Here is a 17,090-nt window from a genome sequence, read left to right as displayed (position 1 = left end):
CTTTGGGCACTTACAGGTAGGCAGGACACCATGTGGGCATGTAACTCGCCCCAGCCCTCACCCGCACCTCATTCTGGACGCAGGCCCAGGTCCTGGGAAGAACATCACCACATTGGAGACCAGGCCTGGTTTGCATAGTCTGCACGTTTAATCACTTTAAAACCTCTAACATTACCTCGTGTCCATTAAATAGAACCAACAATGCTGGGCCTGTTTAAATTACAAGAAAAAAAAAAAATCACTGTGCACCAACCCAGTATCTTACAAAACCAGCTGGGCTGGCCACAAGGGTGGGGGGGATGGGAGAGGCGGGGGCGCCCCTGGGCAGGTGGCTGGGTGCCAGGAGGGGCTAGGGGAAAGAAAAGGGGGCTCCCAAACGGGAGGGGACTGATTGTCCTAATGGGAGGGGTACAAAAGGCACGTCAGAAGAGGGGGCCTTGGGGGGCAGGACAGGTCAGTGCTTTTTCCACCAGGGCACAGTGTTGGAGGGGGCTCAGTGCCACTGCCTGCCCACCCCCGGCACTTGGAGAACCAGTGACCCATGAGCCCTTGGCACGAGGAGCCCCATCCGAAGTGGACGACAGCCTGCCCCTTCTACCGTACTCCTCCTTTCCTAGGGCCCGCCTGGCCTGGCCTGCCTCTTCAGGACCTGGGGCTCGGCTACTCCTCAGCAACACGCTGCAGACCCCCACACCTCAGGGCCAGGGCAGCCGGGGGGAACAGCAGGGTGGACAGTGGGTGTGGGGAGGTGGATGGTCCAGCTGCTACCCCCATTAAAAATACCAAAAAAAAAAAAAAAAATCAGCATCTAAAGTGAAATAATCACAAAGTGAAAATATATCCTCAAACAGCCCCTGAGATCCCCACAGGGGAAAGCAGCATCGGGTGGGAGGCGGGAGAGGCCGGCTGGGCCACCGTCCCTCCCCACCACCCACCCAGGGGCTCCGGGACTGTGAGTGCCAACAGCCCAGGCAGCCCCGGGCTCAGAAAACAGGGACTTGGGCCCTGGCAGGAGGAGAGGGTGCCAGAGAGGGGAGGGTGGTCAGCACACCAGCATGGGGCCGGGCCAGCCTCGCTCAGCAGGCAGCCAGCTGTAGTGGAGGTGGGCAAAGGAACACACACACGTGTGCACACACGTGTGCACCCTGGAAGTGCCTGCCTTGCCTTGGTCCCTTCCTTCGCTTACTGCTTCCGCCCGAGGCTCACCAGAGGTGGGGGACGGGGTCAGGGATGCAAAAGCCCTTAGAGAGGTGGCCTCCTCCTTCAAATACCCACTAGGCCAGCCTCCCTGCTGCCTGGATGGGGACCGTTATTGCTTTAGAGGGACAGGGAAGGGGAGAGAACTGCAGCCCGGGTCAGGAATCCCGTAAGGGAAGGGCTGCCCCTCTTCACTCCGCAGGGAACTCTGGCTGGGGCCTGGACCTTGGAAAGCTGCCCTAAAGGTTTCACTCCTTTCTCCACACGCAGGCATGCTGGGGGTGGGCAGAGGCCCTCTCCTGCTCCCCAGCTGGTCCCGGGGTCCCACCTCAGGCAGCCGGGGTCCCAAGGGTAGGGTGGGAAGCCGTCTCTGCCTCTCTTGCCTCCCAGCTGGGGTCCAAACCCAGTCCCAAGATAAAAAAATACTTTGGTGAATTAAAAAGTGCCCCAGGAGGGGATGGGCTCGAAGGGGCGGGCAGTAGGCGCTCGTCAAAGGGCGCTCTGGTCTTTGATAAAGGCGGTCCTCTCGCCCCGGCCCTCGTCCTCTTCTGAGTCGGACGGGCACTCCTCCTGCCAGGCTTCGGGGGGCAGCCCCTTGTAGGAGATGAGGCCACGGTCCATGGTGTACACCTTCACCCCTCGGAAGCTGAAGCCCGAGCGCAGCTGCAGGACCAGGAAGACAGTGACGAAGACCAGCACGATGAAGGCGCAGCTGAGGCCGGCCACCACCTCGGGCAGGTGTGAGGGCAGCAGCCCCTCCCGCAGCCGCGGCTCTGCCTCCACCTCTGCGGGCGGCGGCTGCTGCGGCTGCGGCGACTCACGGCTGCTCTGGCTTTGCCGGGAGCACGTCTGCTCCACAGGGTCCAGGGAGGCGTGGCTGGGGCAGCTGAGGCAGTCTGTGGGGGCTGGCCCCTGGCACGTGGCACACGAGGCGTGGCAGGGGGCACAGACGCTGGCCCGGATGATCTCCACGTTGTTCTCGGTGCTGTAGTGCGTGTCGAGGACTTGGGGAGCGAAGCCTGGAGGGCAGCGCTGGACACAGCTCTTCTGGTGGAGGGAGAAGCCTTCCTCGCACACTGCCGGCACGGAGCAGAAGGTGGGCATCAGCCAAGCCGCCCATGGCTGTTGGGTCCTGAGCCCCACGACAGTGGCAGCCTGTGGACCTGCAGCCCCAGGCAGTCACCACCATCCCCAGGAGCTCCCACCCGCCCCAGGACTGTGGTCACCCTGGGGTCCCAGCATCCCTTCACACTCCTTTTCCTCCTTTAGGACAGGTGCCCTCTGTCCCCAGCCTCAGGTTCCCAAGCCCTTGCAGCACCCACGACTGACCCACACAGGCCTGGCTAGACGTGAGGGTCTTGCAGCCGATGCTCTCAGGAGCTGTGGGCAGCCCCTCGGGGGCCGTGCCATACAGCACAAGGGTGAACTTGGTCAGAGTCCCTATTGAGGGGGGAGGCAAAAGTCAGAAGCCCGGCACCCCAGACTCCACCAGCGCCCCTCCTCCATCCCCAGCCCTTGAGCACCCCCAATACCATAGTTGTTTGCTTCGCTGGTGTTTTCAATCTCCAGGACCCACTCGCCAGAGGGGTCCTCGTCCCAGGAATGGGTCGTCATGAAGGCCCAGTCATTAAACCCGTCTGCAGAGTAGTCGTGCGGCCTGGGGAGGAAGGTGCACGTAGCTGCCTGAGGCCTCTGGGGGACCCCAGCCAGGGGACACTGAGCCCACAGCACATGGACCACACCCCCTCCCCCCGGTGCCGCATAACCCCGCTGGGCTGGAAATGCCTGCTGGGTGTTTCCCAGGAGGCCAAGTGTTCTCAACCAGATTCTGGAAATGTGCAAGGGTACTACACATGGGAAGGCACACAGACATGGCATTTAATGGGCAGAATCAGGGATTCCTGCAACATGGGACAGTCCCATAGGACAAAAACCATCCTTCCCAAAACGCCAACAGTGGCAAAGTATTTGGTGCCTTTCAGGGCTGTGTGAGTGAATGAATGAATGCACGTGGATGTGAGGGACAGGACAAGCTGGACAGAGGAGAGGGCAAGCACCTGGCGGCCAGCAGGGTGGAGCGGGTGCCCATGGGGCTGACCAGATGGATGGCCAGGTCACCGCGGCGGTTGTAGGACAGGGTGAGCCGTGCCTGAGTGTGTTCCAGCCGCGTGATGTGGCTGGGCTCCCCCAGGCAGGCGGTCACAGTCTTCCGCACCTCCAGCCGCTTCCCGATGTCCCTGCGCGGAGAGCACCATGACGGTCTATCAGCCTGGCCCAGGGGCACCAGCGGGCACCCCTGCGCCCCTCAGGTCCCACCTGCCCCCTCCCAGCCAGGGTCCAGCCCTCACTTGGGCTCAGTGAGGATGTCGATGATGCACTTCCGCTGGGGGGTCACCGTCGTCCAGTTCCGGGCCAGAGCCACCATGGCACCTGCGTCCAGTAACCCGTAGCCATACGAATGGCTCACTGTGGGGCAGGGAAGGCGGGGTCAGCTGGGAGGCACACAGGGCCCCCGCAACCCCCAATCCAACCCTGTCCTCACCTTTGCGGCCCACACCATTGGTGGCCCAGTCGTTAGCACTGAGGTGGGCTGGCTTTGAGGTCTGTACCACCAGGTGCTGCATGTCCCGCCAGGTGAGGTTCTTACTGCAGAGGAGGGACGGAGAGGCTCGGGGGCTGTCTCTTCGGAGAGAAGCTGGAGACCAAGGCCTGCCTTGCAGGGGGCGCTGGTGGGGACAGGGTTGAGCCTCAGCCCCCACCCACTTACTTGGCCTCCAGGGTGAGAGCGATGATGCCTGCTGCCAAGGGGGCAGAGGCAGAGGTGCCTGTGTGAGACTCCGTACACTTCTGCCGCAGATCAGTGGTCACCTACCAGGAGGACAGTGATGTTGGGCCTGTTATGCGGGGAGGGCACCAGAGGGGGGCCACCTGCCTGCCCTCCCTCTGCCCACAGGCCCTGAGCACCATAAACAGGAGTGGGGAGCCAGGGCCAAGAAACCTTGGTCCCACCTGCTGCCTTGCTAACTTGCTGTGGACAGGCCGATGCCTGGCCCTTTCCGGGCCTCAGTTTCCCGAGGAATCAGAGGATTGAACTAAAGGTTGGCGATCATGAAGAGCAACGCACGTTTTTAGGGAGAGTCTTCTCAGGGGCTTCATCGATGGCTCCACAGTCCCCAAGAGTCTTGGAGAGCTCCCTAGCCCCCATCCCATGATGCCTTAGCCACCACCACCCAGCCACGTGCGGGTGGAAGGCAGATGGGGTCAGAAAGGGGGCCCCGGGCAGAGCCAGCAAGCAGCCCCGTTTCCCCAGCCGCCACCTGGGGCAGGACTCACGATCTGCTTCTCGTTCTGGTTTCCACTGCTGTAGGTTGTGGCCAGCGTGGACGAGCAGGCCTCACTGTACCAGGGCACGCTGCCGGACTGCGTGGCGCTGCTGATGGACAGCGTGTAGATGCTGTTGGTGTAGCCGTCGCAGTTGCAGCTGTCATGCTCCCGGCCCCCGTTCCCAGAGGCCCAGACAAAGATGGAGCCCAGCCCCCCGCGGCCCTGCGGACAGAGTGGGCTGGGGTCACTCGAGAACAGGACCTGGGGGAGGCCTGGCAGGAAGACACTGCTCGAGACTGGGAAGGCTGGAGCCTCCTTCTCGGGGGACTCTCTACCCAGCCCCTGTTCCCCTGGGATACCCCTGGTGGATCTCATCCTTTTTTGCACAAAAAAAGAGACCCAGACCACCAACCAAAATGCTCAGAGTGGTGATTCCAAAGGGTGGAATTATGGGTAAATAGTATTTACTTTTCTCTTTTTCTGTCCTTCCAGTTCCTTAACATTTTAATAGCATTTAATAAACAAACTTTGTGTAAATTAAAATTAAACACAAGAATAAATAAATAGGAACAGAAAAACACAAAGAAGTACGGAAAAGGTAGCGCCTAGTTTGCCCCCAGAGGCTGGGCCTGGTGTCAAGGGCGGGGCCGGGACCCCCACCTCACCTGGCTGACCCCCCGGAAGAAGGCCTCCTCAGCAAGGCGGGCTGGCCCATCCACGGTCTTGCCGTCGTCCTCGGGGCCCCAACTGGCGCTGTAGATGTGGATGTGGTTGGGATTCAGGCCCAGCGAGCGTGCCTCTACCGCATCTGTCACTTCACCGTCCAGCATGCGCACCCCTGACCACGGAGGGGGGCGGGGAGAGGGATGCTGCGTGGGTCCAGCTGCCAGGAGCACTCCCTGGAGCACACCCAGCCTTGCACCCAGAGGATGGGCAGGGGAGGGCAGAGGACGGTGCTGGGAAACCCTGAGCCCCTAACTCCCTGGCCAGCCTCTGCCTTTCGAAGACAAGACGCAGGGGAAAAGGGGAGAGGTCCCTGGGCCCCAACCACACATTCTGGACTAGGATGAGTCTCTGGGGTCCCAAAGGAGCATGGTGATCAAGGCCTGCCATGTAAGGACTCAGAGTGGACAGTGAGGAGTTAGGGAGACTCCTGCTAAGAAACACTCCCTCCACCCCACAGCACAGGGCCACCAGCACAGGTGGTTCAGCTTTCTGAGTTACTAAGAACCTTCTAAAGAAGAGTCATGTGGTCAAAAGGATCCACAGCGGGAAAGTGGCAGACACTGGCTAGATGGGAAGTGAACAGAGGAGAATCCCACTGGAAGGGTGGGTCCTCCCAAAGACTGGGTGGTCAAGGCCTACACCCACCTCCAATGCGGGCATTGTAGGCCACACCTACGCCACAGACACCGTTGTTGGCCACTGCGGCCACCTCGCCTGCACACCGTGTGCCATGCCTGCCGGGGCCAAGAACACAGCATTAACAGTGGACAGAGAATGGTGGGTGCAGCCTAAGGAGGAGGAAGGGCCACATGCACGCCCCTCTATCTTTGCTGTCCCACATCTGTACACAGACCACACCCTCCCACACTCCTCTTGGCCTATGGTCACCTCCACTCAGAGCGAACCTTCCCTCAGAGACCTAGCTAGACCAGGACTATGGAAAAGACTTCAGCCTCTCAGGAAGGGCACATCTGCTTCCTCAGCGGAAAACAGAAGGGAAGCAGAGGCCAGGGACCTGCTAATTCTTACCTGTTGTCATTCATCTGCGTGTACCGAGGCTGGGGGTCAGGGTCCTGGTCATTGACATCGAAGCTGGCCCCAGGATCCTGGAAAGGACATGGCCATCATCAGGGTCAGCCTGAACACACGGGCAGAACAGGACCATCCCTGGACTCCCCTCGCCAGGGATGGCTGCCTCCCTCCCCGACCTCCTCACATAATTGCCTGCCAAGTCTGGGTGGTTCTTCTCGATGCCATCGTCCAGAATGGAGACCACGATGCCACGCCCCGTGTAGCCCTGGGCCCAGGCCTCCTTCACGTTCAGGTCCCGCTGGGTGACACCAGACTGCAGAGACACCCACCCCCGTCACCCAGCACTTACGAGATGTGGTTGCTGGGTGAGGTTACAGGAACCTTGGAGAATCCCTTTGCCACCCCCAAAAGCTCCTTCTCCACCCACCCCTGTTCCTCAAATGCCACCACTGGTTGTCTGGGCTCATGGGATTATAAAGAACTCTGGGAGGGCACTCCCCAGGGCTCAGCAGGATGGGCTGGAGAAAGACTACTCAGCAGACAGAGGAAGACGGACAGGAGGCCTCGAAGTCAGCCTCACCCACTCACGGGACCCCTCAGTGGATGGATGGATGCAGCCAGGGAGGCAACGTACCAGGTACCACTGCTGGGGAAACTTGGGGTCCGTGGGCTCCTGGTACACATCCCGTTTGGTCCGTCGCTTTGCCACCTGCTGCTCCAGCCACTGTACCTGTGAGGGAGTGCGGGAGAGATGGTGTGGCTGGAGGAGCGGGGAGGGAGAGCGAGGCCTCTTGAGAACTGAAAGGGAAGGGTGGTAGCAGGAGGGGCTGGGGCCGCACTCACTTGAGGTTCCCGCTGCAGCCGGCTGTGCCGCGGGCGGTGAGGTGACAGGGACCGCTTTGTCACCGCTCGATGCCAGAAGTGGTAATAGTCGCCGAAGATCTGCAACAGAGCAGGGAGACTGAGCCGGGCTTTCCATCTGCCAGTCCCCATGGAGGTGGGGGATGGGGGTGGACAACCGGCTGCAAGGGGAGGCTCACCATGGCAGGGGGTGGTGGGCATCTGCTCCCCACCCAGGACCCCGCAAGGAGGTGCAGGGGGCCGAGGGGGACTCAAACCCCTGGGATATACTGGTCCACTGAGCAACTTAGGCTGGAAGCCCAAGGGCAGGACAAGCCACCCATAACATGCCTAATACCCAGATGCCCCTGAGAAGACAAGCCCCAGAGTTCCTGCTCTGGCTGCTGGAACCCCTGCCCTCACTGGCCCCACCCCCTGGCGATGTCCTATGCCTCGGCCAGCAGGAGGGAAGAACACCTACCTGGCCCAGGTTGCGGAAGCCATGCTTGCGTGCCACACTGTCAGCCACGGCTGGGCCTCCAGGAATGTGCACGGCCCAGGTATTGGTGAAGACCTTCTGGCCACGGGCATCGGCCGCCAGCAGGACCAAGGCTCCTGCTGCTGCTACCACCCATAGCAACCAGGGCCTCAGCTCCATGGGGGGGACAGGTGGCCGGGACCCCGGAGCCCCCGTCTCCTTGGCCTGGTCACAGGGCCTCGGCTCCCGCGTGCCTGCTCACTGCCTGTGGCCCGGGGCTGACTGGCGGGGGCATGGGACCGAGACGGGCAGGACTGTGCGGGGAGGATGAGGGCTGCCGGCTCTAAGAGGAACAAGGGAGGAGAAGAGGGAGAGTCAGTCGCTCCCCAGCCACGCACTAAAGCTGCCTTCCCACCCTATGGCTCACTCCAGGCCTGAAAGGGGCTCTGGCGGGGAGGGGTGAAAATCCAGCCCCCCAAGGTGAGCCGGATAGATGGACAGAAGGACCGCCTCCACACGCAAGAATACGGAAGTGGGATGAAGAGGACCAAGGCTTGAGTCCCTCAAAATCAGAAGCAACAACTGAATAACTGCTTGCCAGAATTAAAGTCAAAAAGGTGGGTTAGGGACTTCCCTGTTGGCGCAGTGGTTAAGAGTCCGCCTGCCAACGCAGGGGACACGGGTTCGAGCCCTGGTCCGGGAAGATGCCACGGAGCAACTAAGCCCGTGCACCACAACTACTAAGCCTGCGCTCTAGAGCCTGCGAGCCACAACTAGTGAGCCCGAGTGCCACAACTACTGAGCCCGCGTGTCACAACTACTGCAGCCCATGTGCCTAGAGCCCATGCTCTGCAACAAGAGAAGCCACCACAATGAGAATCCCGCACACCGCAACGAAGAGTAGCCCCTGCTCGCCGCAACTAGAGAAAGCCGGTGCGCAGCAACAAAGACCCAATACAGCCAAATATAAATAAATAAATAAATAAATAAATAATAATTTTTTTAAAAAAGGTGGGTTATAGGGACTTCCCTGGTGACACAGTGGTTGAGAGTCTGCCTGCCAATGCAGGGGACACGGGTTCGTGCCCCGGTCCAGGAAGATCCCACATGCCGCGGAGCGGCTAGGCCCGTGAGCCATGGCCACTGAGCCTGTGCGTCTGGAGCCTGTGCTCCACAACGGGAGAGGTCACAACAGTGAGAGGCCCGCGTACCGCAAAAAAAACAAACAAAACAACAACAAACAAACAAACAAACCACCTGCCACTGCAGGGGACAGGGGTTCGAGCCCTGGTCAGGTAAGATCCCACATGTCGCGGAGCAACTAAGCCCGTGGGCCACAACTACTGAGCCCTCGTGCCACAACTACTGAAGCTTGCACTCCTAGAGCCCAGGCTCCACAACAAGAGAAGCCACTGTAATGAGAAGCCCTCGCACCACAACGAAGAGTAGCCCCCACTCGCCACAACTAGAGAAAGCCCGCGTACAGCAACGAAGACCCAACGCAGACAAAAATTAATTAACTAATTAATTAATTATTTTTAAAAGGTGGGTTATAAAGCAGTAGGTACCTATAATCCCGTTTTGTTTTTAAAAAACTATTTATACATGTATATTTATATAAAACCACAAAACATAATCTGGAAAGACACATGCTAACAATGGTTCTCTCAAGGTGGTGAGAATTATAAGTAATTGTTATTTTCTTTTGTGTCATGTATATTTTCCAAATTACCCAGGTATATCTTATAAAGGAATAAAATGTTGGCTTTTTAAAGTTTTTTAATGGGCGGTGTCTACACAGCTCTCTAGGGCTTCCTAGTTCAGCAAAGCACAACCAGCCATAGGGAGTTACCTGCAAAGACCCACAGCCCCTGGCAAGAAAGAGTGGGTAACCTAAGGTGGGATGGGGGCTTTGGGGGCTGAGCACGAGGAGGGGGGATCACAGTGGCTTCACCCTCCCTCTTTGGCCCACCATCAGCAAAGTCAGGGGCTCAGGCTCTTTTTTTACACAGTTTCCTGGGAAACGCTGGGGCCACCCAGCCCTGGCCTGCAGGCCTCCAGCAGCCCCCTCGGTCGCTCGCTCCACACCCACCAGCCTTGCGTAATCTGAGCCCGGGCAGCCAGGGCAAACACTAGCTGCTGAGCCAGGAGCGCCAAGGTGAAGCTGAATCAATAGTCCGAGTGTTGTTTTTCCTCCTTCAGCAAACAGACAGCAGGACCTCTCTGCCTGGGGCCACATAACTGTCCCCACATAGGGCCCCTGGCTAGCCAGAAGCCAAGCCCCTGGGGTGGGGAGAAGCTGGGGAAGGTCCCGGTGGGGCTGCCGGAGGTGTCCCGCCTCAGTGCCAAGCTTGTTGAGCAGAGCGCCTGCCCACACGGCCCCGGATGCCCCCACCACTCCCAGGGCCCAGCCCCAAAGGAGGCCACTCTGCTGGACGGCAAAATGAAGCTCCCCATCTCACCCGGGCCCCGGAGAGCTGGACAGGCGGGCTCACCACTGGGAACACTCCTTTTCCAGAGACTGCCCTCAGCCACAGTCAGCCTCCCTGCCTGCTCCTGCTGCAGTCCCACCCTGCAGGCTGGAGAGACTCAACACACAATTCCTGGAGTATTTTCAGTTTACACCAAAATAACCTGACAGCTGATGGCAGGAGGCATCCACAATGCAGCTCCTCCTCACCCTGGATGGGCAGAGTCCATAGGGTTCCCGGACAGGCCTGGAAGCCACAGCCCCATGATGCCTTGGGCGACCAAGTTCCGGAAAGCTGGTCTGAGCAATGGCTGGGCAGCCAGACATCCAGCCCTAGGGGGTGAAGGAAACCCAAGCCCCTCATTTAACAGAGGATGTGGAGCCCTAGGGGAAGAGCCAGATAGAAACAAGCCCTCTTCTCCCCTTCTTGCCACAAGAACGGCCTCTTGGGTCCAGATGTCAAGAAAGGCCATCTCCTGACCACAGTGCTGTGAGCCGTACTGGAACTCCCAAATCAAGACTGGGTTCATCTGCGTCCAGCCCAAGTTCCGGGACATTGTGGATGGAGCTGCAGCTGCTTGGTGGTAAAGGTGATTATTTAATTACCTTGCAGCACCCAAAAAGAAAGCGGGCTTCAGGCACAACCAACCAATCCCCCAAGAAAGGACCAGGCTTCGTCTGCTCAGCATCCCCAGCCACGGTGAGCTGTAGATATGGCTTCCACAGAGCCTGAAGCCTCCAGACAGCCCTGCCTCAGCATCCTGGAGGGAGGGAGGGACAGAGGGAGGGACTGAGGGAGGGAGAGAGGGAGGGAGGGAGGGAGGGAGGGAAGGAAGGAGGACCCCCTCCCAAAAGAGCAGGCGCTGAGAACAATGAATGAATGGGCTTCTCCCCACCCCCATCCCAGACTCTGACTCACCCTCTGAGTCCCAGTTCGGCTCAAACCCGGAGGCTTGTTGTATTTCCAGCCTCCTGTGAAGCCCTCTCACATGGGAGTCAGCTCCAGGCTGTGGCCACAGAGAGACCTGTGGGTGCTCTTCGTGGCTGTGTTCTAGGTCAAAGCCCTTTTCTCCAGTCCCAGGAAACTCCTGACACAGACACCCACTCCGAGGCACCCAAACTGAACCTCCCCCAGGTCCAGCTGCTGTTTCCCAGGCACTGGGGGTCTGGCGTGGACAGGGCTGCCTGGGAAACCTGGTCCCATCTCTCTTTCCAGCAAAGAGACACCAAGCCAGGTCCTGTAACAGGCACTGAAGGCTGCGCTGAAATTCTGAATTCCAACCTTTACTCATTTTCTCTGTGATCTAAGTCACTTCCTCTCTCTAGGCCTCAGTTTCCTAGATGGTAAAAACTGCTAGACCAGAGGTTTTCAAACTTTTTTTTTTAAAGCCACAGAATCTTTAAAAAATCAGATCTTATGTGGAAGCCCAATATAGGAAATCGTAAAACTTGGGCCACTATGGTTGAGACGGGTCAGGCTTGGCTACTCTCCTATGCTGTGTCCACACCTGGCCAGCAGCTGCCCAGCCCTCACTAGGCCACATCACCTGGGTTCCCCTCCCGCTTCCCAAGTCAGAAAGAATTCTGACACCCTCCGGTGGAGGAGGGTCTGCACCCCCAGGGGCAAGGGTCTAGGGGATGGCGGGGAAAGCAGGTACTGACCTGACAAGTGACTGCTGTAAGACCTGTCTGGCAAACAGGCCGCCCCTCAGTCCTGCCACCCCACGGGGGCAGCAGGGGTCTCGGCCAGGCCTCCGCGGGAGGCAGCCCCGGAACCTACCTGAGCCAGCCTCCCAGCGCCCGCGGATCCCGCACCTGAGTGTCTCGCCGCTCAGGTGTGCGGGCGGGGACGAGGCCCGGGCGGTGAATAATCCCCTCCGCCTCGCGAACAGCCGCTCCTCCCCTCCCCCGGCGGGAGCGCAGGCCCTCCCCGGCCGCGGAGTGGGCGAGCCGGCGGCGGCCCCCGAAGGACAGCCAGGAGGCGGGAGCACCCGGCGCCTCTGGAATTCTCTCGCCATCCCGCCCCCAGCGGGGGCCCCGCTGGCGCTTCCTGAGGTCAGAGGGCTCGCCCCGGCCCCAAGCGGAAAAGTACCGGCACCTACAAGGGCTGGGAGCCGAGCCGGGCCCGATGCTCTCAGGTGGGCTGCGGGGCGCCCTTCCTGCTCCCCGCGGCTTCATCCTCGGGGCCGGCCCGGGGGCCAGTTTCGAAAGCCGGGCGGGCAGCCGGGCCCGGGCTGCCTCCGCGCCAGCGACCCCGACCCTCCCCGGCCTGGGCGCCCGGGCCGCGGAGCCCGCTCCTCCGGCAGAGCGGCCCAGTCCGGTCGGCTCTCCTCGGGCCCGGCTCCCGGCGCGCTGCCTCCACCGGGCCCCGCGCCCTCGCCGCTTACCCTAGGGAGCCCGGGCGGGGAAACTTTTCCAGGCGAGCGCCGCGGCGGCTCGGGCGCCCCTCGGCCGAGCGGAGAGCCCGGCGGCGGGGCCTGGGCTCTACGCGGTCCCCGCGCCCGGCAGCAGCGTCACCGCGCGGAGGCGGGGAGGAGCGGCGGCGCGGCCTCGGCCGGGCCGGCGACCAGGGCAGGGCTCGGCCTCGGCCTCGGCCTCGGCTCCGGCTCCGGCGCGGGCGGGGGCAGCGGCCGGGCCGCGGCGGCGGCGCGGCTTGTTTACTCGGGCCGCTGTCAGCGGCTGCGGCGGCCCGGGCTCCTCCTCCTCCGCCGCCGCGCCCCCTCCCCCTCGCGGCGCCACCTCCGCGCTCCCCAGCAGCCGCCGCAGCCGTCCCGCCGCCCTGGCCCGCCGCGCCGCCCATGCCGCCCGGCCCCGGGCCCGCGTTCGGAGCCGGAGCGCCGCAGCCCCCGAGCTCCGGGCTCCGAGCGGCGGCCTTGCGGCCTTCCGGGGCGCCCGCTGCCTCTGGCTCCCGGTCGGGGCAGGTAGGAAGTGGAGCTAGCGATCCCAAAGCCCTCGCGGCCGCCCGGCGCGTCGCCCAGGCCCCACTGCCCGCACCCCCGCCCCGGGCTCGGCTCTTCGCGCCGCGAGCTCCCCGGGCCGGCGGCCGCGGAGACCCGAACTCGGAACCCCCGGCAGGAGTTGGGAAGGGCTCGAGGCGTCACTCCGAGCCCAGTCTCGGCCGGATTCTGGGGAAGCTGGCCTTCTCCCCCCACTTCCCCACTCCTAAGCTACAAGTTTGGGCACGACCGAGTTAAGTGCCCTGGGATGACGCACCTGGGGTACTCCATCTGAGGTCGGGCTTCACCGCGCCTGGGCAGACCTCCTCGTCGCCTACAGTTAGAGGACTCACGATTTTATTTGCATTTATATAGACAGGTGGATAAGCAGAATAGCCCATCCCCTTTTAATTTTTTTAAAACTTTTTTTTTTAGGGCTTCCCTGTTGGTGCAGTGGTTAAGAATCCGCCTGCCAATGCAGGGCACACGGGTTCCAGCCCTGGTCCGGGGAGATCCCACATGCCGCGGAGCGGCTAGGCCCGTGCGCCACAACTGCTGAGCCTGCGCTCTAGAGCCCACGAGCCACAACTACTGAGCCCATGAGCCACAACTACTGAAGCCCGTGCGCCACGGCTACTGAAGCCCGCACACCTAGAGCCCGTGCTCAGAGAGGCCACCGCAGTGAGAAGCCCGCGCACAGCAGCAGGGAGTGGCCCCCGCTTGCCGCAACTGGAGAAAGCCCGTGCGCAGCAGCGAAGACCCAATGCAGCCAAAAATGAAAATAAATAAATAAATTTATTAAAAAAAAAAAAAAAAAACAAACTTTTTTTTTTAACTCCAACCGCCTGCCAGGCACCAGGCCAGTCATTTTATATTATCTCCTTCTCATGTACATTATTTAATCTACATAATCCTTTCAGGATGACATTATTAATCCCATTTTACAGATAAGGAAACTGTGGTGCACAAGGTTTAAATAATTTGCCCAAGATACCACAACTAGCAGGCCTCAGAGCCTGGAAGAGATCTAGGGCTTTGGCAGAGCCTGAATCTGAGCTACTTGCAACATACCAGCCGGCTCCTCTCCCTCCCTGGGTCCCTGCCCTAGAAAACGTCTGTGCTACTTGGCCGAGGCCACCACTGCTTGAGCTGAGAGAGAAAAGAGGGGAAATGTGGCCAAAAGCTCCCCAGGCTGGGTTATTCCAAGGTCGCAGAGCAGTCTCTGCCCATCCTTTCCTGCTCGCTTTGAGATAACCTGGCAGAACAATATTATCCTGTGACCTCTTCAACACCGGTTTGGGGATAACGACAAAAACGAGCACCGAACACTGCAGAGCGTGTTCTCTGAGCCAGGAGTGGTTCTCAGCTCTTTCCGTGTGTTAAATTATTTCATCCTTACCACAAACCCTGTAAGGTGGATACAATTTTCCTTTAGGGATCTTTCATGTATCACTATCTACAGAGGAGGAAACTGAGGCCCAGAGAAGTTAAGTAACATTCGTAAAGTAACTCACTAGGTGACAAGTCAACCAGCAAACCTGCGTTCAAAACCCTGCAGTACTATTTTATACTATGCCACCTTAGACAAGTTACTTAATTCTCAGAGCCTCAATTTACCCCTCTGTAAAATGGAGATAATATTCAACTAGTGGGATAAGGTACTGTTTGGGCACCTGTACAAACAGTACAAAAACCGGAAACTCAGGGAAGAATGTGCGGTCCTAAAAGTTGAGCCGGGAGATAAGTCCAGTTGGCCCCCTTTTGGAGTGGGAACTGCCCCCCAAAGGGAGCAAAGACTCCTAGGGGCCACCCTGGGGTGGCCCCAACTAGCAGCACCAGCCACAGTTGGGAAAACAATACTTCTTCAGTCAGACCTAGGCAGGAAGTGAGTCACGGTTCTTCCTAAGTCTGTGAGCAAGAGATCCCTATTTAGGGGAAATAGGGACAGGGCTGGTCCCATCTAGCCTCGGAGTCTCCCAGTGCCCTTCCCCCTTGTCCTCTGACTTACAAGAAAGGTCAACCCGGAAAGAAAGCAATCCTGTCTGCCTCTAGGTGCCCCACCCATCCTGGAGGCTGGCCCCAGGGGAGCCGCAGTGGATCTGAGGAGGAGGAGGGGCTAGCCCTGTCTCAGACGGCTGCCACCCTGCAGACGCACTGGAGCTTCCCAGTTTCTCCCGTCAGCCCGCCCCTCCAATCCTGCCTTTGGCATAAGAATTCTTTCAACTGTTGCTCAAAGGTGCATCACTAAGGGGAGGAGAGAGGAGAGGACCGAGAGAGTGAGCTCTTGCCCCGGAGGATCTCCACCTTAGTCTTGCTCCTATTTTAGGGTTTCCCATACAACTGTACTTTACAACGATTCGGTTGTTAAAAAGAATGTGGAGGGAATTCCCAGGTGGTCCAGTGGTTAAGACTCTGTGCTTCCACTGCAGGGGGCAAGGGTTCAATCCCTGGTCAGGGAGCTAAGATCCCTCATGCCATGCAGAGTGGCCCAAAAAACCCCCAAAATACAAAAGAAAAAAAAAGAATGTGGAAGACACCCTCCTTGCGAAAAGCCCTCTGGAGAGAATCCCAGCTTGCCACAGCTGGTGACTGCTAGCCAACTTCTTTCTTTTTCTCCTGGAACAAGTCCTGTGGGCAGGTTTTGTTCTCTTTATCACTCCCAACAATTTGTCTGAGGCCTTAAAAGCCAGAAGGAGCGGGGCTTCCCTGGTGGCGCAGTGGTTGAGAGTCCTCCTGCCGATGCAGGGGACACGGGTTCGTGCCCCAGTCCGGAAAGATCCCACATGCCGCAGAGCGACTGGGCCCATGAGCCATGGCCGCTGAGCCTGCGCATCCGGAGCCTGTGCTCCACAACGGGAGAGGCCACAACAGTGAGAGGCCCGCGTACCGAGAAAAAAAGAAAAAAAGAAAAAAAAAAAAGCCAGAAGGAGCTAAACTGCCTGCAGAGCCCAGGTCCACTGACTTGGGGCCCTAAGAGCCCAGGGGCCTCTGGATCACAGTTATCAGTTTTACACAGCAGTTAATAGGACAGGAGGCACCACATGACAGAAGTCTGGCAACTGATGGGTAAGGCCTGAGGGAGAAAGGGGCTGTGACCAGTTCCCACCTTCCCAGCAGGGGGCCGGAGGAGCTGTCCAGCCAGCCAGTCCTCCGTTTATCGTTGGATTTGGGGCTAACCTGGGAGACTCCCAAGAGCAACCGTTGTCCTATGGTAAAATCCACCCAGTCACCCTTACCTCAGGCACTCCCATTGTCCCCTTGGAGTGCTCCGGGGGTCCCTTTCTCTCAAAATCTCTGCCCCTCTCTCAGGCACCTCAAACAAAGCCTTCACAGCAGCATCCACACCTGGGCTTTTTCTTTTTTCTTTTTTTGTTTTTGGCTGCACCACTCAGCATGCAGGATCTTAGTTCCCGACCAGGGATCGAACCCACGACCCCTGCAGTGGAAGCGCAGAGTCTTAACCACTGGACTGCCAGGGAAGTCCTCCCACACCTGGTTTTAATCAAAATGTCTGCACCACATCCACACATGCATAGAAGAGCAGACAACAAAGTTTAATTGGTATTTTCTCTAAAACGGTGGGGTTTGAGAGCTTTTTGTTGTCTTCTTTTTGCTTACCTGCATTTTCGGGAATTTCTACAATAACTTTTAGAATAAGATAATTAAAATTTTAAGTCATGCAAAACTGAATAAAGCATGCCCATACTTCACCATCTAGCTCCAGAACACCTGGGGTTCCTACTGAACGCTGCTGGGGCAAGTCAGCCTCCTCCAATCCCATCACTGGGTGGGGCCCTTCCAGTTCTGGCTAAACCACTTTGGGAAAACCTCCTTTATAGGACAGGCAAACAGGGTGTCTGTGTGGGTGGGGGGAGGAGCTAGAAGTGATGTGGTGGTGATGTATCCGGTCACACTGGGACAGGATTGCAGCACGGTCGGCCCTTCTCGTGTTCCCAATTACTGGGCTAGCTCCGCACTTACCTTTTACCTGCTGGCTCTGCCACCTCCCCAAGTCACTGGTCAGCTTAATGTTTCCCTTCTGCTGGCTCTGTGTCTTCTGCCTTGCCTTCAGTGCCCAGGCAGTGCT

At 59.1% G+C, this 17,090-nt stretch overlaps 1 protein-coding gene and 1 long non-coding RNA gene across 10 annotated transcripts; one reads left to right on the top strand and one right to left on the bottom strand.

Moving 5' to 3' along the window:
- Positions 1-124: 124 nt before the first annotated feature.
- On the bottom strand, positions 125-16,782 carry FURIN (furin, paired basic amino acid cleaving enzyme). Of its 9 annotated transcripts, none has more exons than XM_082617860.1 (16): positions 16,710-16,782; positions 7,601-7,940; positions 7,123-7,221; positions 6,914-7,009; positions 6,464-6,592; positions 6,277-6,353; positions 5,893-5,981; positions 5,187-5,359; positions 4,531-4,743; positions 3,965-4,065; positions 3,740-3,843; positions 3,546-3,663; positions 3,255-3,434; positions 2,730-2,854; positions 2,527-2,637; positions 125-2,273 (listed from the first exon to the last, which is right to left on the bottom strand). In XM_082617860.1, exons 2-16 carry the CDS (start codon positions 7,775-7,777, stop codon positions 1,687-1,689), a joined length of 2,379 nt encoding a protein of 792 aa, XP_082473986.1. In that variant the 5' UTR covers positions 7,778-7,940; positions 16,710-16,782; the 3' UTR covers positions 125-1,686. The 9 variants fall into 9 exon arrangements, with proteins under 9 accessions (XP_082473986.1, XP_082473980.1, XP_082473979.1 ...); XM_082617854.1 differs by lacking the exon at positions 16,710-16,782 and adding an exon at positions 13,281-13,365; XM_082617853.1 differs by lacking the exon at positions 16,710-16,782 and adding an exon at positions 12,455-12,557.
- LOC309802365 lies at positions 12,853-13,825 on the top strand. The gene is made up of 2 exons (XR_014293780.1): positions 12,853-12,988; positions 13,439-13,825. It is a non-coding gene; the product is annotated as an uncharacterized lncRNA (long non-coding RNA).
- Positions 16,783-17,090: the final 308 nt, after the last annotated feature.

The sequence above is a fragment of the Mesoplodon mirus genome (genome assembly GCF_964341445.2).
Source record: "Mesoplodon mirus genome assembly, chromosome: 4".
In the NCBI taxonomy this organism is placed as follows: domain Eukaryota; kingdom Metazoa; phylum Chordata; class Mammalia; order Artiodactyla; family Ziphiidae; genus Mesoplodon; species Mesoplodon mirus.
The sequence above is the reverse complement of the archived record's forward strand: the minus strand, read 5'-3'. Positions and strand labels throughout refer to the sequence as shown.